Source organism: Bos indicus x Bos taurus, chromosome 9 (genome assembly GCF_003369695.1).
Source record: "Bos indicus x Bos taurus breed Angus x Brahman F1 hybrid chromosome 9, Bos_hybrid_MaternalHap_v2.0, whole genome shotgun sequence".
NCBI classification, from domain to species: domain Eukaryota; kingdom Metazoa; phylum Chordata; class Mammalia; order Artiodactyla; family Bovidae; genus Bos; species Bos indicus x Bos taurus.
This window is the reverse complement of record NC_040084.1, coordinates 45083920-45110884: the sequence shown is the minus strand read 5'-3', so window position 1 is coordinate 45110884 and position 26965 is coordinate 45083920. Positions and strand designations below refer to the sequence as shown.

Genomic DNA, 26965 nt, shown 5'->3' with positions numbered 1-26965 from the left:
CTGACTCTTTCTGATGCCATGGACTATATGTAGCATGCCAGGCTTCCCTGTCCTTCACTACCTCTTGGGGTTTGCTCAAAATCATGTCCACTGAATAGTAGATGTTTTTTTATTTCTTGATGATATTATCATGTCCAGTTGATAGATAAAGAAACTTAGGCACAGGAGTTTTTAACATGTCTCTAGTCATGCAATGTGAGGTTGTAAGTAGTAGAATTAGGATTTAAACCAGTATTCAAATCCAACTTTAACCTCTGCCTGCTTTCCATTATGTCTCTTTTTAAAAAAACTTAAAAAATATATATTTATTTTATATTTTTATTTATTTATTGTCTGTGCTGACTATTTGTTGTTGGGCTTTGTTTAGTTACAGCCAGCAGGGGCGATTCTTCATTTGCAGTGCTTGGGTTTCTCATTGCAGTAGCTGCTCTTGTTTCAGAGCATGGCCTCTGGGGCGTGCGGTCTTCAGTAACTGCAGTGCATGGACTGAGCTGCCCTGTGTCATGTGGAATCTTCCCGGACCAGAGACTGAATCCATATTCCCTGCATTAGCAGGTGGATTCTTAACCACTGGACCAGCAATATTGTCAGTTTTAGTATAGCCTTCTCAGTTTTGAAGCACAGGTCAGGTGAAGGAACTTAGTTAAGGTTTACTTTAATATCAAGAAAAGTATAAAACTCAGTATTTTTAATCCTATTTATGTGAAATTGAATGATTTGACTGGGGCTAAACTGAATTTTATCTGTTTAGATAAAGCTCAGTAAACATTGACTTCTACAGCACCACCATACTTCTTTTAGCCTCTGTTTTCTTAAGGGATTTGACTTAAGTTTAAGAATTAAAGTCTTGTTCCTCTTTAGTAAATTGGGAAATAATAAGAAAGCATAAATGGAAATTTGAGCATTGACTAGAAAATGTATACTCATTCATTTTAATTTACGTCCACATAGAGTGAAGTCATAGAATTTAAAAAATATATTTTAACAAAGGATAAAGATCTGTGTCCTATAACAGAAAGAAAAGAAGGAGATCCACTCAATCGTAAGCAATTTGTCCATTGTTGTGCAAGATTGTGCTAAGGCTAGGTCCCAGATCGCCTAATACTTAAGTCTCTTGATATTTTTGTTGTGTTATTGTTCAGACTCCAGACTTCATGATTCTTGGAGTGTCTTGGCGTGCAGATCAAAAGCATATGGTCCTTAGGAGTCTTGACTGTTACTCATGCATATTGTGTACTATCTCTACTGCATATTTGCCCTTCACTAATTGTTTAGTTTTCCACTGATACCTTAGAAAAAATAGTCTTTGCCTTATAAAAAATATATAAAAATATTGAAAGAAACAATATATTGGACTTTTCAGCACTTTTACCTCCTAATATTATAAGGTATTCAAGAATTTTTTTCTAACAAACCTGTTATCACCCAGCTTTATTGGACTGACATTCTTCTACAACTTGATTTTTAATTATATTCTTATTATACTGTCTAACAATGAAGTGAATCACTTCAGTGTGTTGTTATTAGAGTAAGTCAACTATCAAGAAGGTGTTAATTGGCCTGTTCAGGGAGTGGTGGTTTTAAAAAATGCCATATTTTGATTTTTAGAGTTGTTGTCTTCCAGTGGACAGTGTTATCAACAGATAATCTTTTCTGTGATAAAACACTTGGAGCAGTCTTGCAAAGATATTTGTGTTACTCGTATAACATAGCTATCCATTTACCAACTATTTGTGACATGGGACAAGTAATAATTTATACCAGGTGATATGTATGACTCAGAATGTGTTCTGCAAAACCAGTTCCTCTTTTAATTTTTTGGTTTAGTTGTAACCATGTCTTGCTAAGACTGTGACTGTTACCTTATAACAGGTATCCACCTGTAACTGGCATACATTCCTCATGTCTCCACCTGTAACTGGCATACATTCCTCATGTCTCCATGCATCCGTATTGCCAAAAAAGTTATATATTTTTTAAAACACAGATTTGATCTTGCAACTTGTGAAAGCAAAAAAATATCATTGTTTATGTCATGCAGAATAAAATGCTTGGGATATCAGTCAAAGTTTTCCATTTTCTAGCTTTAACTTGCATTTTCCAGCCTCATTTTGGTCACCCTTTTCACACTAATACACTTAAAGTAAGCTTCTTGCCTTCCCCAAGAATCTATTAATTATTCTTGCTGTACAAGCACATGGTTAAACCATTAGCTCACTTTGGATTACTGTCTTCACTCCCCATTGAAATCTTACTCTCTCTTCACGCATGCAAAAATGTCGCTCACGTGTAAAAGCTTCCATGATACATATTCCATAAAATATGCTTTACCCACTATAAGCTTTTCCTTGGCATTCCCCTTAGCTCTGAGAGATTTTCTCATACTATTCATTGCATAGTTTATCTTCCTCCCTGTTTTATATTCTTTTTGCTGGACCCCCTAGTCCCAGGTTTGGATTTTTGCCCTTTTGGATTCATCTTTTGTTTTTCCTTTCTTTCATATATTTTGGGGATCCATTTATGTTTATTCTATGTGCTGAGAGATTTTTCTTAAATGTTTTTTTCCAACTCATAATTTCAACAGTCATTTTTAACCATCTGAGTATATTTTTAAATTTCTCTGATTGTTTTTGTTCTTGTTTTATTCATAGTATATTGTCTCAAATATCTGGAGATGTTAATTAGATGGTGGATAAAATTTCTTTTGTTTCTTCATTTATCTTGGCTTTTCTTCATTATGCTGCATGTTTAGTGATTCTTGGTTGACCCTTCAGATGTATGAAAGGGGGACATATAAGGATAAGGGATAGGAATGATTTAAAGTTGAGTGGGTAGGTAGGGCGACAGCTTATTTACCAGCAGCCTCCTAACTGTCAGAATGAATAGAGATTCGTGTGCAGTATCCAGTATTTCACAAGTTGTCCAGATATTTTCTTCAGTCTCTTAACAGAAGAGTCTCACATTATTTGCACTGGGATATTGTTTGCCTGTTTTCACATGTATAGGTGGGGAGAGGGGTGGGAGAATTAAATGGGCATCTAGTCTATATACAAACTTTCCATTAACCCTTCTGTTTTCATAGTACATGTCATGTCTCAGCACAGTCTCTTTGAGCTCTGTTAGGAATGCTGGTTCCTACTTCTGCTGCAGATCCTTTTATGACATTTCCTAGGGTGTGGCTCCTTCACGTTGGTTGATCAGTCAGCAATCTTTCTAATTTCCAGAAATTTCTTTAAGTCTGCTATTTCTTGATGACACTCCTTTTTTTCTCTTCCTTATTGTGAATTTATTTCTTTTTATTATTTTATTGTTAGTTTTCATGGCTTTTAAAGAGTAACATGAGACATGTTTATTCAGCCTGCCGTCTTAAATTGGAAGTCAGCTTACGCTTCTCTAAGGAGAATCAAGTCTAAAACTGTGGCAACACTTCATTGCCTTCCCAGTCTAGTTGGAGAGAAAATGCAAATGCCAAAAGAGATAAGGAATCTCATTACTAACTAGAACTGTAGGTAGAATACTTGGCAAACAAAGTATAGTATTTGGACCACTCTGATTTGACTCCGTGTTTCTATCATTCTTTGGAAGTCAATTAAAAACAATTCAGAGGAGGAAAAGGAATATAGCAAGACAGTTGAGCATCAGTATTTTTATAATTCTGAAATAATTTTTTCCAAGATGAATTTTAAAATGTGGAATAAAGGGAAGTGGGAGAGTCTTAGAGGTGTTAGAAGATGGTTAACTCAATATGTGCACATTCAAAATCAGCCTATTCCCTTTGTAAGTGCCTGATATCTTTAGCAGGCATGTCTGCAGCTTCTAAATGCTTCTATATTTTTCTCATCATTCCTTTGTTCATTTATTTATTCAACAATTGTGATTCCTTCCTATAAAAAATAAATGCCTATTTTGTCCAAACAGATGTCACATATGACAGTGTAAGCCCAAACACCAAATGTTTCTCCTTAAGCAAGTCTTACATGTAGATTGAATAAAAATCTACATAAATCTGCATTTCTTGGTTCTTATAGGCTTATAGGTTCTTATGTATTATGAAGCATATTATCAATGAGACTGATTAGAGAATATTAGAAGAAGGAAGAAGAAGAAAAATAGATCCATATTAATCTCTGAATGGCAGGCGCAGGAGGGCCTAGAGGAGCTATCCCACACTGAAGGCAAAATGATAGTATGAACAGTATGAAAAGGCAAAATGATAGGATACTGAAAGAGTAACTCCCCAGGTCAGTAGGTGCCCAATATGCTACTGGAGATCAGTGGAGAAATAACTCAAGAAAGAATGAAGGGATGGAGCCAAAGCAAAAACAATACCCAGCTGTGGATGTGACTGGTGATAGAAGCAAGGTCCAATGCTGTAAAGAGCAATATTGCATAGGAACCTGGAATGTCAGGTCCATGAATCAAGGCAAATTGGAAGTGGTCAAACAAGAGATGGCAAGAGTGAATGTCGACATTCTAGGAATCAGCAAACTCAAATGGACTGGAATGGGTGAATTTAACTCAAATGACCATTATATCTACTACTGCAGACAGGAATCCCTCAGAAGAAATGGAGTAGCCATCATGGTCAACAAAAGAGTCCATAATGCAGTACTTGGATGCAATCTCAAAAACAACAGAATGATCTCTGTTTGTTTCCAAGGCACACCATTCAGTATCACAGTAATCCAAGTCTATGCCCTAACCAGTAACGCTGAAGAAGCTGAAGCTGACATTATGAAGATCTACAAGACCTTTTAGAACTAACACCCAAGAAAGATGTCCTTTTCATTCTAGGGGACTGGAATGCAAAAGTAGGAAGTCAAGAAACACCTGGAGTAACAGGCAAATTTGGCCTTGGAATACGGAATGAAGCAGGGCAAAGACTAATAGAGTTTTGCCCAGAAAATACACTGGTCATAGCAAACACCCTCTTCCAACAACACAAGAGAAGACTCTACACATGGACATCACCAGATGGTCAACACCGAAATCAGATTGATTATGTTCTTTGCAGCCAAAGATGGAGAAGCTCTATACAGTCAACAAAAACAAGACCGGGAGCTGACTGTGGCTCAGATCATGAACTCCTTATTGCCAAATTCAGACTTAAATTGAAGAAAGTAGGGAAAACCACTAGACCATTCAGGTATGACCTAAATCAAATCCCTTATGATTATACAGTGGAAGTGAGAAATAGATTTAAGGGCCTAGATCTCATAGATAGAGTGCCTGATGAACTACGGAATGAGGTTCATGACATTATATAGGAGACAGGGATCAAGATCATCCCCATGGAAAAGAAATGCAAAAAAGCAAATGGCTGTCTGGGGAGGCCTTACAAATAGCTGTGAAAAGAAGAGAAGTGAAAAGCAAAGGAGAAAAGGAAAGATATAAGCATCTGAATGCAGAGTTCCAAAGAATAGCAAGAAGAGATAAGAAGGCCTTCCTCAGCGATCAGTGCAAAGAAATAGAGGAAAACAACAGAATGGGAAAGACTAGAGATCTCTTCAAGAAAATTAGAGATACCAAGGGAACATTTCATGCAAAGATGGGCTCAATAAAGGACAGAAATGGTATGGACCTAACAGAAGCAGAAGATATTAAGTAGAGGTGGCAAGAATACACAGAAGAACTGTACAAAAAAGATCTTCACGACCCAGGTAATCACGATGATGTGATCACTGAGCTAGAGCCAGACATCCTGGAATGTGAAGTCAAGTGGGCATTAGAAAGCATCACGACAAACAAAGCAAGTAGAGATGATGGAATACCAGTTGAGCTATTCCAAATCCTGAAAGATGATGCTGGGAAAGTGCTGCACTCAATATGCCAGCAAATTTGGACAACTCAGCAGTGGCCATAGGACTGGAAAAGGTCAGTTTTCATTCCAATCCCAAAGAAAGGCAATGCCAAAGAATGCTCAAGCTACCCCACAATTGCACTCATCTCACATGCTAGTAAAGTCATGCTCAAAATTGTCCAAGCCAGGCTTCATCAGTACGTGAACCGTGAACTTCCTGATGTTCAAGCTGGTTTTCGAAAAGGCAGAGGAACCAGAGATTAAATTGCCAACATCTGCTGGATCATGGAAAAAGCAAGAGAGTTCCAGAAAAACATCAATTTCTGCTTTATTGACTATGCCAAAGCCTTTGATTGTGTGGATCACAATAAACTGTGGAAAATTCTTCAAGAGATGGGAGTACCAGAGCACCTGACCTGCCTCTTGAGAAATCTGTATGCAGGTCAGGAAGCAACAGTTAGAACTGGACATGGAACAACAGACTGGTTCCAAATAGGAAAAGGAGTACGTCAAGGTGGTATATTGTCACCCTGCTTATTTAACTTCTATGCAGAGTACATCATGAGAAATGCTGGACTGGAAGAAGCACAAGCTGGAATCAAGATTGCTGGGAGAAATATCAATAACCTCAGATATGCAGATGACACAACCCTTAAGGCAGAAAGTGAAGAGGAACTAAAAACCCTCTTGATGAAAGTGAAAGAGGAGAGTGAAAAAATTGGCTTAAAGCTCAACATTCAGAAAACGAAGATCATGGCATCTGGTCCCATCACTTCATGGGAAATAGATGGGAAAACAGTGGAAACAGTGTCAGACTTTATTTTTTTGGGCTCCAAAATCATTGCAGATGGTGACTGCAGCCATGAAATTAAAAGATGCTTACTCCTTGAAAGTTATGACCAACCTAGATTGCATATTGAAAAGCAGAGACATTACTTTGCCAACAAAGGTCCGTCTGGTCAAGGCTATGGTTTTTCCAGTGGTCATATATGGATGTGAGAGTTGGACTGTGAAGAAAGCTGAGCGCCGAAGAACTGATCCTTTTGAACTGTGGTGTTGGAGAAGACTCTTGAGAGTCCCTTGGACTGCAAGGAGATCCAACCAGTCCATTCTGAAGGAGATCAGCCCTGGTATTTCTTTGGAAGGAATGATGCTGAAGCTGAAACTCCAGTACTTTGACCACCTCATGCGAAGAGTTGACTCATTGGAAAAGACTCTGATGGTGGGAGGGATTGGGGGCAAGAGGAGAAGGGGACGACAGAGAATGAGATGGCTGGATGGCATCACTGACTCAATGGACGTGAGTCTGAGTGAACTCCAGGAGTTGGTGATGGACAGGGAGGCCTGGCATGCTGCGATTCATGGGGTCACAAAGAGTCGAACACGACTGAGCGACTGAACTGAACTGAACTGAATCTCTGAATGGCTTCCCTGGTGGCTCAGATGGTAAAGAATCCACCTGCAGTGCAGGAGATCCAGGTTTGATCCCTGGGTTAGGAAGATCCCATGGAGAAGGGAATGGCTACCCAGCGCAGTATTCTTGCCTGTAGACTCCCAGGGACAGAGGAGCCTGGCGGTCTCCAGTCCATTGTGTCCCAAAGAGTTCGACATGACTGAGCGACTAACACTTTCATTTTAAACCTCTGAATGGAGTCAGAGAATAACGTATTACCATGAATCATTATAATCCTATCAGTATTTTATTCCAAAGGTACCATGTGTGGTGTCACCTTGGCACTAAAAATAGAACTTATTTTATATAGCAGAAGTAGCAGCTGAGAAATTTGACTTGGCATGAGCAATTCACTTAACCCCTTATAATTCAGTCCACCTTTTGTTCAAGTGAGGTTTGGACTAAATAATCATTAACAATCTTATTGATACTAAATCCAGGATTCTTTAAGCACTTACTGAATGGTAATTGTTTGCAGGTATTAGGCTAAGTCCTTTGGGAAATATTAAGATATATATGTCACAACCCCTGGCCTTCAGGAGAAGATAAATCCCAAAGTGCAAATGCATACACAAATACCACATTATGTAGATATATATTGTAAAAACTAGATAAAAGAATCAAGTAAGTGAGAGAGAAGATTATTTCTGACCTGGGCGATTTGAATGAATGCATAAAGGATCACATGGGTTATGATACTTCACTCTTCAGTAAGATTTTGATAGACAGCCATGACGAAGAGAATAACGTACCCCCATCAGCCTAAGTTGAAATACAGAGATGAGAAAATATGAAGTGTGTTTAGGAAAGTACAAGTTGTGCATGTGTGCTCAGTCACTCAGTCGTGTCTGACTCTTTGCAACCTCATGGACTGTAGCTCACCAGGCTCCTCTGTCCATGGAATTTTCTAGGCAATAATACTGGAGTGAGTAGCCATTTCCTCCTACAGGGGATCTTTCTGACCCAGGGATCAAACCTGCTTCTCCTGCAGTGGCAGGTGGATTCTTTATCACTTAGCCACCAGGGAAGCTAAGTTAGCCAGCTTTATTAGAGTAATGGGAAAGGAAGTGGAAAATATATCTAGAGGTAACATTATGAGTGGTCTAACCTACAATTTAAGACAAGTATTGTAAATTTTTGAGACAGGGAGACCAACCAGCTACAGTTTATTCAGAGAACATACACAGGTGTAGAAGAAGCTAAGGATAAGAGAGGAGTTCTGATGCTGAAATACCAATAAGAAAACTATTACACTCATCCAGGTAGAAGGTAGTTAGGACCAGAAGTAGGGCAGTGGCAATCCAATGAAACGTTGAGGCAGGTGAAAGAAAGGATGCATGCAATTCAATAAATGATTGGGTAAATGTAAGATTGGAACCAGTGTGACTGGAAAGACGGAGGCACCTTTAATAAAAATTGCTGAGGCGAGAAGTTGATTTTTTTGAAGAAATAAAATGAGCTAATTCCCCATCTTTCAACAAATCCTTCCCACTTATGTAGCAGCAATTTTGGTATAATAGCAGATAGAATATTCTCTCTGAATTCATGTCCTTTTCTTGCAGGCCATTATAGTTTCTTAGGGATTTTTTTTGGTCAATGACTGTGAATCCAAATTGCCTTGTGTGCTCATTTGGGGAAGGATGGGAGTATATGATAGAATGGAAAAAAGTTTTCTTTCAGAATATTATGAAGATTAGAAGTAAGAGCAGGATTTTACTTTAGATTTGGAAGAGCAGTTCAATTACAGATGATCCGTATCAAGAATTGTAATAGTAGAAAATGAAATCAAATTAAGTGCACCCATATACTAGGAACTATGAGGAAATAAGTGACAGAATTTTGATTACACAGACAAAGCATGAACATATGATAGCTCTAATTAAAACTGCTATTTCTCCCTTCTCTTAATTATAGTAGTTGACCTGTGCTCCACTTCATCTGAATTCATAATCTGCACTTTCTAGAGTGGGGAGTGAGAAAGGGAATGAAAGTAAAGGACTATTTATAATTAGTGAGGAGGGAGCTTAGGAGAAAAAAAATAGTTCAGTTCAGTCACTCATACATGTCCAACTCTTTGTGACCCTATGAATTGCAGCATGCCAGGCCTCCCTGTCTATCACCAACTCCCGGAGTTCACTCAAACTCAAGTCCATTGAGTCGGTGATGCCATCCAGCTATCTCATCCTCTGTCGTCCCCTTCTCCTCCTGTCCCCAATCACTCCCACCATCAGGGTCTTTTCCAGTGAGTCAACTCTTTGCATGAGCTGGCCAAAGAATTGGAGTTTCAGCTTCAGCATCAGTCCTTCCAAAGAACACCCAGGACTGATCTCCTTTAGGATGGACTGGTTGGATCTCCTTGCTGTCCAAGGGACTCTCGAGTCTTCTCCAACACCACAGTTCAAAAGCATCAGTTCTTCAGCACGCAGCTTTCTTCACAGTCCAACGCTCACATCCGTACGTGACCACTGGAAAAACTATAGCCTTGACCAGACGGACCTTTGTTGGCAAAGTAATGTCTCTGCTTTTGAATATGCTATCTAGGTTGGTCATAACTTTCCTTCCAAGGAGTAAGTGTCTTTTAATTTCATGACTGCAGTCACCATCTGCAGTGATTTTGGAGCCCCCCAAAATAAAGTCTGAAACTGTTTCCACTGTTTTCCCATCTGTTTCCCATGAAGTGATGGGACCAGATGCCATGATCTTCGTTTTCTGAATGTTGAGCTTTAAGCCAACTTTTTCACTCTCCTCTTTCATTTTCATCAAGAGGGTTTTTAGTTCCTCTTCACTTTCTGCCATAAGGGTGGTGTCATCTGCATATCTGAGGTTATTGATATTTCTCCCAGCAATCTTGATTCCAGCTTGTGCTTCTTCCAGTCCAGCATTTCTCATGATGTACTCTGCATAGAAGTTAAATAAGCAGGGTGACAATATACCACCTTGACGTACTCCTTTTCCTATTTGGAACCAGTTTGTTGTTCCATGTCCAGTTCTAACTGTTGCTTCCTGACCTGTATATAGGTTTCTCAAGAGGCAGGTCAGGTGGTCTGGTATTCCCATCTCTTCAAGAATTTTCCACAGTTTATTGTGATCCACACAGTCAAAGGCTTTGGCATAGTCAATAAAGCAGAAATAGATATTTTTCTGAAATACTATATAAAGCTCTAAAAACAATTTTTAAAGAATTGTATACTGTATAGGCAGTGGTGATTTTGTTTTTTCCATCTGATTCCTACATAGCATCAGAGAGCAGAAAAAGTGATGCCAAATTATACTTCCACATGAGGGACTTCTCAGTGTCAGATTACCTGCGTGAGAAACTTCTTTAAAAAAAACACAAAACCTGTTTTGGGGTCTCTATAACAACCTAGAAGGGTGGATGGGGTGGGAGTTTTGGGAGGGAGGAGACATGGGTGTTACTATGACTGATTCTTGTTGATGTATGACAGAAAATCACAAAATTCTGTAAAGCAAATATCCTTCAATTTACAAAATTAAGTGGCAAAAAAAAAAAAACCCTGTGTTGCGTGTTGTATTACTTTTCCAATGAGTATTCTCCTTTTGCATTGGAATTTGAAGTGTTGGTTTTATCTTTTCCATGTAATTATTTGGTTATATGTAATTATTTAGCTGCCTTTAGAGTCATAACTTCGTAAAGTTAGAGATTTCTCTAATCCAGCATTTCTCTAAGGATGTTAGTCATCTGTAGTTATATCTAAGAAAGGTCTCTGTGAACAATTAGGTTGAGAATTTGCTGGGTTAAACATTGTTAAACAAGATTTTTTAGTGGAGGCGGGGGAGGGTATGAAATATCAGAGTTTTAAATAGGCTAACAGCAGTAAAGAATCTGCCTACAGTGCTGGAGAATCAGGAGACCTGGGTTCAGTTCCTGGGTTGGGAAGATTCCCCTGGCTGAGGAAATGGCAACCCACTCCAATATTCTTGCCTGGAGAATCTCATGGACAGAGGAGCCTGACATGGGGTTGAGAAGAGTTGGACACGACTGAGCAACTGAGCACACACATACACATATACATGATCCAACTAAGAGGAAACTACATTTAGCAGCAATTCACAAACTTATTTTACCACCGTCCTTTTCTCATGAAATCTTTTTCTGAACCATTGTTCCTCAGAACACTGTTCCTTAAATTTACAGATAAATTCAAAAAAGAGAGAATTGACTCATTCAAAGTTGCATGACTGTTGACTTAAAGAATTGGACTTGAATCAGGGTCTCCTACCTACCATATTCAGATTGGCTTCCTTTTTTCCCCCAAATTCAAACAAGTGTTTAAGACTGCTACATGGTATTTGAAACTAGATCTGTTAAATGCATAAGGGAATTCGGAAAAATAAATAAAATTAGGATGAATTAATTACTTTATTATTGTTTGAATTGGCACATAGGTTGAAAGAGCCAATTATTATTTGTAACGTAAGTTACATTTTTACAATCAGGAAATTAAAAAAAAAAAAAATCAAGTTATCTTTCAAATTCCCCCCCCCGCAAAAAGCTATAATGGTACAATAATGTGTGTATCCAAGAGCTTCCCCACTTTCCCCCCCAAAAAATTAGAGAAAATGGCTGTTTATAATTTGCTGTCAGTTATTCCAGACCCCATAATTATATAAGTAAACATGTACCTTTTAAAAACTTCTCTGTATAGACAATATTATGGGAGATACACTGTTCTTCCCCTTAATTTTTTTACTCGGCAGTATTACAGATTTATCTTGCCCACAGTAATACATGTAGATCTTTTAATGACTCAGTGGTATTACATTATATACCTTTATTATAATGTATTTAATCAGTTCCCCATTGGTGGACGTTAGGGTGATTGTTGTTTAGTCGCTGTGTCCCCTTTAGACTCTTTGCAAACTCATGGACTCTAGCCCTCCAGGCTCCTCTGACCGTGGTATTTCCCAGGCAAGAATACTGGAGTGGGTTGGCATTTCCTTCTCCCAAGTGATCTCCCCAACCCACTGATTCAACCCTTGTCTCTTGCATCTCCTGCACTAGCAGAAGCAGGCAGATTCTTTATGAAATGGTATGAGTTTATTCTTTCACTGCCAGCGTTATTACAACAGGAAACTTTTAAATGGTATCCCTTTCACTGAATTTGAAAAAAAATGATTTTATACTTAATAATGAATAACTGGAGATGTCTTGCTATGTTAATCTTAAAATCATGAGATAATTTGTAAAGCATTAATAATAATCATAATCTCTTTTTCTCTCTTCCTCTTCTGTTCTTCTCAGAGCAAATTATTCATGGAAGGATTTAGAAGCCTAAAAGAAGGAGAACCAGTGGAGTTCACATTTAAAAAATCTTCCAAAGGCCTTGAATCAATACGGGTAACAGGACCTGGTGGGAGTCCCTGTTTAGGAAGCGAAAGAAGACCCAAAGGGAAGACACTACAAAAAAGAAAACCAAAGGGAGACAGGTAATCATTTTACTTTGTTAGTCTCTGAGTTTATTTTATTTGGAAAATATTTCTGAAATCTCAATTTATATTTTTATTATGCTATTAAATCTTGCCACAATAAAATAAAATGCCACCACTGAGTGTTTGAATAGAATTTATCAGAAATATAGGCTATCTTGCAATTTGAACTCTGCAGAATATGTTTAACTGAGCCTTCAGCATTAGGCACTCAGCAGTCCCTTAACCACTATTTCCACCAGACTATTCAGATAAGTGAAGTTCCTAATAGACAGAGGTAGGTGCCCCTCAGTACATCCTAACACTTCACCTGTTTGTTTCAAATGAGAATACACTTATTGTTTTGACTGTTTTGAAAGATAATTCACTACTGAAAATTCAAATATAAAAAAAAATCACCAAATATCTTAACTACAGGTAGGTTGGAATCATGATATATGTGCAATATTTTTGATTTTGCATTTTTTTTCACTTAACAGTGTATTTTGGAACATTTCATGTCAGTCTTTGTCATCTACATAAATTCCCACTGTGTGAATGTAACAAAATTTAAACAAGGCTCTGTTAAATTAATGTAATTGTTAAATTTAGGCTATTTCCAATATTTTTAATTTACCAATAGCACCGTAGTAAGAATGCTTATATGTACATTTAAAAAATTGTCTGATTCTGTCATTAAGGGATACATACCTAATACTGAAAAATCTGGATCAGAGACTATGCCTTTTAAAATTTTGATATCTGTTTCCAAACTGTTCTTTAGAAATAAGGTCAATGGATAACCCCTTTAAAAGTGGGACTGTTCATTGAATAATGTCATCTTTTAAATTTTGCCGATTACATAGGTTAAGAAATGCAGCTCATTTTTTTCCTTTGCATCCTTTGACTAAGGTTAAATATATTTTCATATGTTGATTTTCAATTTTATTTTTTTCTTCTATGAATTGCGTGTTCTTTGTCCTTTGCTTATTTCTTCTGAGATGTTCATTTGTCATTGTTGATTTCTAAGTTCTCTTAGAAAAAAAATCTCAGTTTTCCTCTTTCCTATGCTGGGAAAAACTCAGTTCTTCCATGTTATGTTTCCCTCCTTCGTGTCTCTATTACTTTTACACAGAACGTTTAACTTTTGATGACCAAATGTGCGGAGGTTTTTCCCCACACCAAGCAATGCTCCACTATCCAGCTGAATGTTCCACTGTTGAACTCAGTTCTTACAACATCTACCTGGAGATAGTATCAGGTCCCACAGGTTAAGGGCTCAGTCTTACAGGACCATCCTACCATATTTCAGATGCTGATTGCCCTGCAACTTCTTTCTCAGTTGGCTTTAAATCAGAGGTTTCTAAGACTCCCTCTTCAGGTTTGATTAATTTGCTACAGCAGCTCACAGAACTTAGAGAAACCCTTACATTTACCAGTTTATTAAAGATTATGATAACAGCAGATAAAGGATACACATAGAGAGATTTTACATAGGGTGAGGTCGAGGAGGGTCCCAAGCATAGGAGATTCTGTTCCCAGGGGTTTGGGTGCTTTATCCTCCCAGTGTGGATGTGTATGCCAGTCTGGGAGCTCTCTGGATCTTTACTTTTGGAATTTTGTGGAGATTTCATCATATAGACTTGATTTTCAGCCCCTTTCACTTCTCTCAAGAAAATTGGGATAGGGCTAAAAATTCCAAGCTTCAGTCATAGCTTGGTCTTTCCAGTGACCAGCCCTCACTCATGAGCCATCTAGGAGCCCACTCATTGTCTGTCACCTCCTTAAATGGAAGACTGTCCTATCATGTAGGAAATTACAAGAGTTTCAAGAGCCCTGTGTCAGGAACAGAGGTCAAAAACTGATACCAGATAAAGAGGTACTCCTACTGTTCTTATCACTTAGAAATTACAAGGGTTTTAGGAGCTCTGTGTCAGGAACTAGGGGCAGAGACCAATATATTTCTTCTTATCTCACATTCTCTTTGTATACTTACCATATTAATCTTTTTTCTCAAATAGGAAATATCTGTTTCAGCTTGTGAAATATACTTATGTATGTGTGTGTTTGTATGTATTTTTTACATAATATACATACAAGTAAAATACCATATGATCAAATAGTATATGATAAAATATGATACGATTTGCCTTGCAAATTCTATGTAATCTCCCTTACATATAGAATCTAAAAGCAAAAACCAAGGTCTTGTAAACAGAAAACAGATTGGTGGTTGCCAGAGGAGACTTGGGGACCTTTCATATGAATTGATATTAGAGTAATATTAAGAAATTGTTTATTTTGATGGGAATGATAAGGTGTGATTTTTTTTGATTACTGATTCTTACTAGTAACTTAGATATGCTTAGATTTTCTTTCTTCATGATCCAGGCTTGGTAGTTTGCATGTTTCTTGGAATTTATTTATTTTAGTTTCTTCAATTTGTTGTTGCTTAGTCACTAGGTCGTGTCCAATTCTTTTGCGACCCCATGGACTATAGCCCATCAGGCTCCTCTCTTCATGGGATTTCCCAGGCAAGAATACTGGAGTGGGCTGCCCTTTCCTTCTCCAGAGGATCTTCCCAACCCACGGATCAAACCCATGTCTCTTGCATTGGCAGGAGGATTCTTTACCATCTGAGCCACCAGGGAAGCCAATTTATTTAATTTGCTTGTGTATAATTGCTCATGGTAGTCTTTTATAATCTTTGTATTTCTGTTGGATCAGTTGTAATGTCTTCTCTTTCGTTTCCAATTTTATTTATTGGAGTTAAGTTTGGTTCAAGCTTTGTCTGTTTTGTTTATCTTTTTGAAATATCAGTTTCATTTATCTTTTCTATTGTCTATTTAGTGGTCTTTATTTTCTTCTTTCTACTAATCTGGACTTCGTTCATTTGCAACTGACTTTGAAATTGACTTATTTTACTCAATATAATGGTTTTGAAATTTATACAGGTTTTTGAATATATCAATTCCGTATTTCCCTCTTATCTGCAGTTTTGTTTTCTGGGGCTTCATGAAATCCCAAAAAGTTATCCATGGTCAACAACTGTCAAAAACATTAAATGGAAAATTCCAGAAATAAACAATTTGTAAGTTTCAAACTGTGCACTCTTCTGAGTAGTGTGATGGAATCTTGCAACATTTTCTTTGTCCTACCAGGGATCTGTATCACCCCTTTGTCCAGTATATACCCTCATTAGTCACTTAGTAGCCATCTTGTATACTAGGTTGACTGTCATGATATTGCAGTGCTGTGTTCACATAACCCTTTTTTTAACTTACTAATGGCGCCAAAGCAGAGGAGTAGTGATGCAGGCAATTTGGATTTGCCAAAGAATATCCACGAAGTACTTCTTTTGAGTGACAAGGAGAAAGTTCTTGACTTAATGAAAAAAAATCGTATGTTAAGGTTACTAATACATGATATGAAGACGTCTTCTGTGTGTGAAGTTGTGAGAAGGAAGAGGAAGTTTGTGTTAATTCTGCTGTTGCACACCAAACTGCAAAAGTCATGGTCACAATGCATGATAAGTTCATAGTTAGGATGAGAAAGGCATTAAATTTATATAGTAAGATGTTTTGAGTGAGAGAGACATTAATATAGCTTTTATTATACTATATTGTTATAATATTTCTCTTATTAGTTGTTGTTAATCTCCTGGTGGCTCACATGGTAAAGAATCTGCCTGCAATCTGGGAGGCCTGGGTTTGATTCTTAGGCTGTGGCGATCACCTGGAGAAGGGCATGGCAACCACTCCAGTATTCTTGCCTGGAGAATCCCCATGGAGAGAGGAGCCTGGTTGGCTGCAGTCCATGGGGTTGCAGGGTCAGACAGGACTGAACGACTAAGCACACATGCCTAATTTATAAATTAAACTTTATCATAGGTGTGTAATAGAAAAACATCTTATGTATAGGGTTTGGTGGTATTCATGGTTTCAGGCATTTTCTCAGGGTCCTGCAATATATTAATATCCCCCACAGACAATGGGGGCTAATAATTCATTCCTTTTTATTGTTTAGTAGTATTCCATTTTATGAACATAGCAGTGTTTTTCCACTTATCTATTGAAAGACATTTAGGTAGTTTCAGTTTGATAATTATGAGTAGAGCTGCTGCAAACATTTGTGTACAGGTTTCTGTGTGAAAAGTTTTCATTTATCTAAGAGTGAGGCTTCTGGATAATCTGGTTGTAAGTTTATGTTTAACTTTATAAGAACCTGCCAGATTTTTCTCCAGACTGATTGTACCATTTTGAATTCCCTCCAACAACATATGAGTATTCCGGTTGCTCTGCATCTTGACCAGCATTAGGTATTGTCAGTACTTCTTACAGAATTTTAAGCATTCTAATCTACAGTGATATTTCATCATGGAATTTCCATTTCCCGAGTAGCTACTGGTATTTACTGATATTTAGCTCCTTTTATCGGAGAAGGCAATGGCAACCCACTCCAGTACTCTTGCCTGGAAAATCCCATGGACGGAGGAGCCTGGTGGGCTGCAGTCCATGGGGTCGCTAGGAGTCGGACACAACTGAGTGACTTCACTTTCACTTTTCACTTTCATGCATTGGAGAAGGAAATGGCAACCCACTCCAGTGTTCTTGCCTGGAGAATCCCAGGGACGATGGAGCCTGGTGGGCTGCCGTCTATGGGGTCGCACAGAGTCGGACATGACTGAAGTGACTTAGCAGCAGCAGCTCCTTTTATGTTTTTGTGTCATCCTTATATCCTCTTTAGTGAAGTGTCTGTTCATACCTTTTGCCCATTTCATACTGGATTCTTTTCTTATTGTTGCATTTTGAGAGTTCTTTATATAAAATGTGGATACAAGTCCTTAGATACATGATTTGCAGATATTTTTACCTCTGAGTTTATAGTTTATCTTTCCAATCTCTTACAGAGCAAAGGTTTTAAATTTTGATAAAGATATTTATCAATCTTTTACTCTATGTCATGTTTAAAAAAAATCTTTGATTAACCCCAGATTTGATTAATCACAAAGTTTTTTCCCCTGTGTGAGGTGTGAGGTTGAAGTCTAGGCTCATTTTTCACCTTTAATAACATGAATTGTTGAAACACCATCTGTTGAAAACTATATCTTTTCTCTTGAAATGTTTTTAAATTAAAAAGCTTAATTTCTATTATATAGTATCAATGTTTAACACATTCAAATTTGGTTTCATCACTCAGAACTTATTTGTTCCATATATGTATATACATATAATAGAATTATATCTTGTGAAGATCTATGTTCTGTGGCAAGAAATAAAAATAATTTTAAAGATTCTGTCAATTTTAAGTAAACTATTAACAGAAGAAAATGGGTTTACTTTTGAATTCTGTCTTAATTCTGCTGAATGCTGTTTAGTATGCCGATAGTAGTGTCCAGCTATGTAATAGCAGTACATGTTAACTTGTTTTGTTTTAAATCCTCCTTGTTTAAAATATTCTCTTGAAATTTTAAATGGAATAATTTTTTATTTATATTTGCTGTTTACTTTTTTCTTATGTTCATTATCAGAGATTAAGAGATTTAATGATCTTATAAAAGCTCTCTTTATACTACTGATAAAAATTGTTAATTAAAAATTTAAAAACTCATTCTCAAAAACTGGCCTATATTTGGTATCTTTTTATTCTTTGAAGAGCTGCAATTTACTCTTGAGGGAAAAAAAGTGACCTCTAACAGAATAAAATTGTGAGGGAAGATAGGAGAATGATTTTTTTGTCACTATCTTTACTATTTATATGAAATAATCATGTCAACCTATAATATAAAATTAGATATTTTAGATATTTTATATAATAAAATTTTAGTTCCTATTAATGAATGTGTTAGATTAGTAAAAAGGATGTGAACTGAAACAGATGGTATGTTAATGTTTCTATATGTAGGTTAAATGATTTTAATCCTTTCAGAACAAAAATGTGTAATTTTAAAAATATTTGAAATGCATACATATATGATAGGTATATACACATTGAGTATATACATAAAACTGTGTTTTTTGAATTTATGTTTTTTTTAAACCTCCTCTTTTACTCTGATTTTTTTCTAGCAGAGTGAGTATCTTCTTTGTTCTCCTGAACCTTCCACATCTTTTGACCCAACCACACAGTCCAAGAAGTGCTATTCATAATAATAATGCAAGTTCCTTTTCAACAATGTTGACTTGAGATTTACAAAATAACTTAGAAAATAATGTCAACGTTGTGTTGCTTTTATTCTATTTCAGGCAGTAATACGTTTGCATCACTGCATTGGCACATGAGTAAGCTTCCTGATTTTCTACATGAGTTGAAGTTTAAATGTTTTTTGTTTAGAAAGAAGGCTAATTGTTATGATGTTCAGTATTACTGTTTTTGGCATGAAGTGCAGGAAATTCCTTTCATTTGTTCATGTTAGAAATACTTACTAATTTATCATTTTTAAGATGTTTTTTATTTAGACTTAAAAATTGATTATGAAATTTGAAAATCCTTATAGTTCAGTATTAAAATGGTGTTAGAATGGTACATTATGTTTTATTTGAACAAGGTGAATGTAAATAGAAACTCATTGTATATGTCTAAATTATTCTCTATTCGAAGAGCTTACTTGTCTTTTAAAAAAAATTAGAGCGGTATGATAGAAGAATTATTTTTATAGGGTCCTAGTTTTGTGATTTCAAATTCTTTAAATTTGCAAGGTTTTGAAGTCCTAATGCTTTTTTTTTTTTGCTTATGTTTTTAATCTATTTACTTTATCCTCATTGAAGGACTGTATATTTTCACTTGTCTATTAAAAAGAAAAAAATATTTATGTGATGCCCTCATTCACGTTTAGAGCAAGGGTCTCAAAACTGACTGGTGGTGAGCCTCCTCCACACCTCTCCCCACAAACCTCTATGGCAAAATAATCTCTTCCTGTTATCTCTGTGGTATAATGTGAAGTTTTCCAGGTACTTTATAGTTAGGAATTCTTGTGCTATATTTTTGAAATCCACATAGCATTTCCAGAAATAATGAAGCTATACCTAGTTATGGTGCTATTTTACTAAGGATATCTGTTTTATATTAAAAGTTCTTTCAGTGATTTTTTAAAAAAATATTTATTATGTCCCAGAACCTGCTCCCAAAAGAAAAATAAAAATGCTGAAGATGTTTGAAAAATGTAAATCAACAAATTCCAATAAATAACTGTTTTCACCCTGATCCTTGTGTGATTAGATTTAGGAATTTGCTGTTTAGTAGGTTCCTATTGTGGAAGAGAAATCTCTCAGGCATGAATTGATAGTCCAGATCCTTTGAGGTCTGTCTAGTCTGACCTATGACCCCTATTCTTACAAGGTCAACATCTGAGGGCAGGAGATTAAGGCAGTTTAAAGACTGGAATGGTAAATGGAATGGAAAAATTAGCCAGCACATTTTGGGTGCAAAACATCAAAGTCATCAAATAGTTTGCTTATTTTAAACCTGGCTTGTGGTTGTAACAAGCTAATTTTACTATGTTTTTTGGAATCAGAAAATTTTACTAATCATAATTCTCAAGATTCTATTTATGTATTATTAACTGTATAATACAAATTAATAAAGCTTAATCTTTTGAAATATCAGGAAATGTGGAGATGTCACAATTTCAATCATTTTAGTGTTTCATTCAGCTTAGATGCTTAATTTAAATTAAAATTGGGAACAAATTTACCTTAGCTTTGAATGTGAAATAATTTTATCAACATGTTGAGTAAAATATATGTTCAGTTGTATATAATTTAAAGTGACCAAGGCTTTAGTTGTAATTATATGCTATTGACTTTTAAGAAAAATCTCTTTTTAAAAAGTAGAGATAGAAAATAGAAGAAAGTAAATTGGTTAAGCGGAGACAATTTCCTTTTTTTCCCTGCTAGTTCCTAGACTTTACTCTTTTATATCTTACCTCTTTCCTGCTTATGCCTTTAATTGTATGCTTTTCATTGTAATTTCAAAATAGGCTTTAAATCTTAATTCCTAAGTTTTGGTCTGTAGTAAGCAATTCCCACCACCCTTTTACGTTTGTAGCCTGGACAGCTGTGAATTTGCATCTTCTGCTTCCCTACTAATAACTGGCAAGGACTAGAGTTGAATAACTGAACTGTTGAGTCCACATTTCCATTCATTCATACAGTGACTAAGGAAATTAGTAACACCAAAGGAATACCCAAGTATCCTTAATTCTCCTGCATATTTTATTCTCCCCCAAATTTTCTTTATTATATACTTAATTTTAGGGTGTTTCCTTTCTTCTTGTGATTACTTGGCTAGAGATCTCTTAATGAGGCAATTATGGTTGTTTCCTTCATTCACATTATCTTAGCAGATGCTCTGCCTGCTGTGACCTCTGTTCAGACCAGGCAGACAATGTGTCGTTCTCATCACCCTCCACAAGACATTGTGTGGGCTGAGTTTCATTTGGCGCTGCATAGGTCTCCCAAGATGACTGATAAAAATGGTCAGAAGCCAAGTGGCAAATAATCACAATTTTAGGTTGATTTTCTGATTGCTGTTTTATTCTAATCAAAATAAATAGTAAAGTAATGCCTAAAAAAAAAAGGGTCCAGAAGCAACTGATAATAAGTAGAAGTTGTATGTCTAAACTCTGATATTTAAGGATCTAAAAGTGTAAAGCCAAACTTACAGCTCTTAGATTTGGGAAAGATTTTAGTTTTCTTAAACAAGACCCAGAACACACAAACTCTAAGCGATAAGGTTAAATTGACTACTTCAGAATTCAAAACTTCTACCTGGCAAAGATTTCAGTCAGGAAGATAGTACCACTTTAAGGGTTATGAAAACCGAAGATTTAGAACTTAGATAAATGTGGGAGAGTTGGTGGGGAAGGGAAGAGTCAGCGCATTAGAGAACTATTCACTAACCAGTCTTCAGAAGCCCTGAACTAGATAGACAAATCAGAGCTTGCAGTGAAATCTGAAAAGCCAAGCATATCTGGTATGGCAGAGGAACTGGGGAGAGCTGTGGAATCTGCTGCCTCTGTGTTGCCACAACCTCTCTGGGTTTGCAAAGAACTCATGGGAGCTGAGTCGGACATGATTAAGTCACTGAGCATGCACATGCTCTGGGTTTGCAAACAAGTGATGGTGTCAGGCTGATGGTCAGCAGGACCAATTTGGGAAGACAAGCTAGGTACAGAGCGCCACAGAGGACACACTAGGGCCTGCCTGGCAGACCTGTGTGGCCTACTGTGTCTCACCATGATACCCTTCCAGGAACTGTGGCTTCTGCTTTATTTTTGCTTTCTTGTAGGATACCAGTTTCTCTTCTGGCTGACTCCAGCTACCTTTATCAATCCGGATTGTTTTTAAAAATTTCACTATAATGTTGAATAATAAAGCAAGTTGCAGAGTGATCCATGCAATATTATTCAACCTGGAATCATCCAGGAAGAAGACTCTGGGAAGTACAGTTAGCAGACATAACCAAATTGAGATAAAATAGTCCAGCACCAACAGTGTAAACCAAGTCAGAAAATACAATATAGGGTGGGAAAAGATATTTGCAATGTGTGTAGCATGAAAGAATTAATATCCATAATGTATAAAGGACTACAAATCAAGAAGTACAAGCCCAAATGAGCAAATAAACAGCTACCTTTATCAATCTGGGTTACTTTTAAAATACTGATATTTCAAATTTAATTTTATTAAATTTCGGATTTAATCTATTAATTTTTTCAGTTAATCATCATTTTAATTGTTTCCCTTCTATTTATTGTGAATAGATTGGATTATATCAAAAGACTTCATCTGTTAGCATAATTCTGTAATTTTTTACTTCAAGTTATTGATAAAATGAATTACATCTACAAAGTCTGTGAAGTTGAATAATTCTTAGATTCTTGGGGGCGGAGAAACCCATCTTAGTCATGACATGCTAATGTATTCAGTTTCATAATGTTTATTTGTCTTCATGAACTTGGGCTGTAAAATGTGTTTTCCTCATCATATTTGATTATTAAGTTTACTTAATTCATATTTTAGGGAGGTTTATGTCTATTTCTGTGTTGTGAGGGTTTTTAATATACATAAGAACTAAAGTTGTTGTTTAATCACTGAGTTGTGTCAGACTCTTTTGCGACCCTGTGGACTATACCCTGCCAGTCTTCTGTCCATGGGATTTCCTAGTCAAGAATACTGGAGTGGGTTGCCATTTCCTTCTTCAGGGGAACTTCCCTACCCAGGGATCTAATCCAGGCCTCCTGTATTGGCAGGTGGATTCTTTACCACTGAGCGATCAGGGAAGCCCCGAGAACTAAAGTACTGGTCTTCAAATTGGAAAATCTACACTCTAATAGATAAGATAATAGATTCATTTTCTTCATACATGAAACAAACACGTCTTGATACTGTTTTATTTACTTTATTTTTTGTTTTATTATGTATAGTAGCATGCATCCACCCACTCCAGTGTTCTTGCCTGGAGGATCCCAGCGACAGGGGAACCTGGTGGGCTGCTGTCTATGGGGTTGCACAGAGTCGGACACGACTGAAGCGACTTAGCAGCAGCAGCATGCATCTACTTTGGGCTCCCCTCATGGCTCAGCTGGTAAAGAATCCGCCTGCAATGCGGGAGACCTGGGTTTTACCCCTGGGTTGGGAAGATCCCCTGGAGAAGGGAAAGTCTACCCACTACTGTATTCTGGCCTGGAGAATTCCATGGACAGAAGACTGGCAGGCTATAGTCCACAGGGTCGCAAAAGAGTCCATGGGGTTGCAAAGAGTCGGACACAACTGAGCGACTTTCACGTGCATCTACTTTATGAATACAAACAAATGTATGTATATTGGGATGGATTTTCAAAAATATTTTACTGATAAGTGTGTGTGATCAAAATGACTTGGAACCCGCAGCTTAGAAGGTTATAGAATGGAGCTACAAAACATCTAAGCCCCTCATTTGCCTTTTGTAGTTTAAAGAATTTAATTTTCAGAGTCTTTTTTATTAGGTTTTTGTGCTTCCTATTGGTCAAATTTAGTATATTTTGCTGGGGAATTATTTACTTCCTTTATATTTTCTCATGAGCTCAGTCCCATCCGACTTTTGGTGCCCCCATAGAGTGTAGCTCACCAGGCTCCTCTGCCCATGGAATTTTCCAGGCAAGAATACTGGAGTGGTGTGCCATTTCTTCCTACAGGGGATCTTTCTGACCACTGATTGAACTCGACTTTTGCATCTCCTGCATTGGCAGATGGATTTTTTTTTACCGCTAGTGCCACCAGTATATATAGCCATAAAGTTGCAATGAGAGTCACTTAATTCTTTTAGTCTCTTACATTATGCAGTTGGATTTTAATAATCTCTAGGATTTTACATTTTTATTTTCTCTCTTCCTGTTCAGGCTTCTTGAGGATTACCTTTTCAAAGAATTAGCCTTTCTCTTGTTTATAGTTTCTGCTGCTTTTGTTGGTTTTCTCTACTTCTTTACTTTCAGATCTTACAGTAAAAAGTCTTCAGCTTTTGTTAATTTTATTGTATTTTTCTATTTTCTGAAGTTGAGTATTTAACTTACTTTTAGTCATTATTTTTATTAACAATAAAGATTTCACTTAAGTATTCCTTTAAGAAAAGCTTCACTGTGTTGCATAGTTTTGGTGTGAATTTCTAATTATTTTCTAGATAACTTAAAATTTTCATTTTAGTATTCATTTTGCTTTCTGGTGGTTTATAGGGTACAGAATCTTCCTGCAATGCAGGAGACTCTGGCTTAATCCCTGGATCAAGAAGATTCTCTGAGGAAGGGAATGGCTACCCACTCAGGTATTCTTGCCTAGAGAATTCCATGGAGAGAGAAACCTGGTGAGCTACAGTCTATGGGGTCGCAAAGCATCGGACTTGCCTGAGTGACTAACACTTTCATTTTTGCTTCAAGGATTATTTCATTGTTTTTCATCTGGCTGGAGATATGTTGGTTACTAATCAATCCTTCTGGTGTAAGTAATATGAACCAACTCATAAAGGCAGTGGTCGCTGTACCAGCATTACATGGAAATGTTAGAAATGGAGATTCTCAGGCCTCATCAAGATTTACCTCAGGATGTGGACCTCAGCAGTCTGTCTTTTATTTTTTTAACAAACCCTCCAGATAATTTTGAAGGTGCTCTGAAGTTTGCAAACCACTGGTTCCTCCTTAAGGAGGAAAAGAGGAAAGGTATTAACACAGAATTTTATAATTCCAAGAATTAGAATAGCTTTAGATACATCTGAATTGAAGTGCTCAATCCACATGCCAGGAGGGACAGAATTAACAGCAGTTCTAGCAGAAGCCCAGGATTGAGTCTATGGCTAACCTGTAACGTGGGACTCTTAATTTGTTAGACAGAAGTCATTTGCCTACCCTTGAGCTGAGGAGTGAGGTGAGCCCTATCCAAACCATAAGATTTAAAGTAGAGGAAAGAGAAGTCTCCAAAAGAAACCAAAGTGCTATTATGAAAAGAAATGTTGGATGAGTTAGGCAAAAACAATTGATATCCATAAAACAGTGCTATCCAGAGAAGCAGGTCTGCAAACTGTTTGCTTTTGTTCTTCAACAACACTAGGAACTTGTGCTATAATGTAAAACATCATATTTCCTTCACTGATAAAGTCTAGTACAAAAACAGGGTTGCCTGTGCTAAATATCCATTTCTTTATGTGTTTAGAAATTTTCTACTGTAATTTTTTCACATATTTATTTTCTTGTTTCCTTCTTCTCTTTTTAGAGCCCTTTTATTCAACCATTAGTTCCAAAATTGGCCTTTAACATTTCTTCTTTCCTTAGCATTTCCATCTCCTGTCTTACTTTTTGTTGTAATATGGTCCCTCTTGAACTTCCAGAATATTGAGTTCTCAGGTGTTACTCGCTCCCTTCGCTGTACTTTCTATTTAAATTTAAAATTTAAAATCATGCTCTTAGTTCCAGACAGACTTTCCCCCCTCTGTTCTAAACTAGCTGGTTTAGGTTAAAATTTTCTTCAGAGAAATTTCAGTGGGCGCGTTTTCTAAAGGTATGTGTTTCTTCATCAGATTACATTGTCCGTATGTTTTTCTCTCAACTGTTCATTTCTCGGGTCATGGTTTTCCTTCCCTCAACAAGAATACAGCACTGCCTTTTAGCATTTCTTGTGTAGAGGCAAATCTCTAAGCTGTGAAAAGTATAGTTTCTGCTGTTCTGAGCTGTCAGTAGACTGAAAACATGACCCTTCTGCTAAGGGAGATAGGGAGATGAGGGGATGGAGGGCAGAGGAGAGAAGCTGTGTTTTCCTCTGCTTACTGAAGAATATATTTAATTTACCAAAGGAACAAAACACGAAAACACTTAGCAACAAATATTAATGAGAAATATGTGGGACCTAAATAGAGAAAATGAATGCTTTGTTAGCGTAAAAGAAAAGTAAACACATCTAAAATCTATCCTGGATTCTATTATTGTGTATGTGTTTGGGTACTATTAAAAGTGACAGTTTTTCCTTCTTTTATTTTCATCATCTTTTTTTCTAAATAGAATTGATTTTGTTTAATAATTTTTCAAAGTATTTATGGTTTCCCATGTATGAAATGTTTTTACCTACAAATAATAATTCTACTTCATCTCTGATAATTTTTGGCATATCTAATTTTATTGCTCTTTCATTTGTTGAGTTCCTGCATTTTGTTTCTGTCTTTGTTTCTTATATATCAGATAAACACTGATCTATATTTTTTTCTGGTTTATTTCTTTTAACTATTAAATCCATCTAAAATTTGATTTGAAAATTTACCTAAAATAAAGCTTCATTCTAAATTTCCCCATACTCAGCATCTCGTTTGAACTCTTTCTATTAATTTACGAAGTTTCTTTGGTTTTATAATGATTTCTTCTATTATTATTTCTAATGTGTATGTTTCAAGACTCTAATTTTGTACTGTTTGTCTTGATTTTTCTTCACCAAGTTGTCTTTATTTCTCTGTATTTTTAATACCTTTTAATACCTAGAAAACAAATCTCCCTTTATTACTGTTCTAAAATATTCTTGTAGCTCTTGGATGAACTTTAAATCTCTTTGTCAGGTCTTCCCGTCACTACCAAGAGAATCCCACTGGTATTTTGATAGGAATTCAAATCATTTTATTCATTCCTGAGGTACAGGAATCCCAACTTTACAATTGATAAATCTGAGGAACAATACTATAAATAGAAATTTAAATTTTCATAATAGAGTCATAAGTCTGATCATAGCTGTAAACTATGACTTTATATACCTTGATCTATTTTTTTCATATTCTAA

General features: G+C 36.5%; 1 protein-coding gene across 2 annotated transcripts in view; it reads left to right on the top strand.

The window, feature by feature from the left end:
- Positions 1-26965, top strand: part of LIN28B (lin-28 homolog B) — a 142840-nt gene that overhangs the window by 76062 nt on the left and 39813 nt on the right. For both annotated transcript variants that reach the window (XM_027551319.1, XM_027551320.1), the window contains one exon: positions 12517-12701. In XM_027551319.1, the coding sequence (XP_027407120.1) occupies positions 12517-12701 (185 nt within the window). The remainder of the gene's footprint in view (positions 1-12516; positions 12702-26965) is intronic.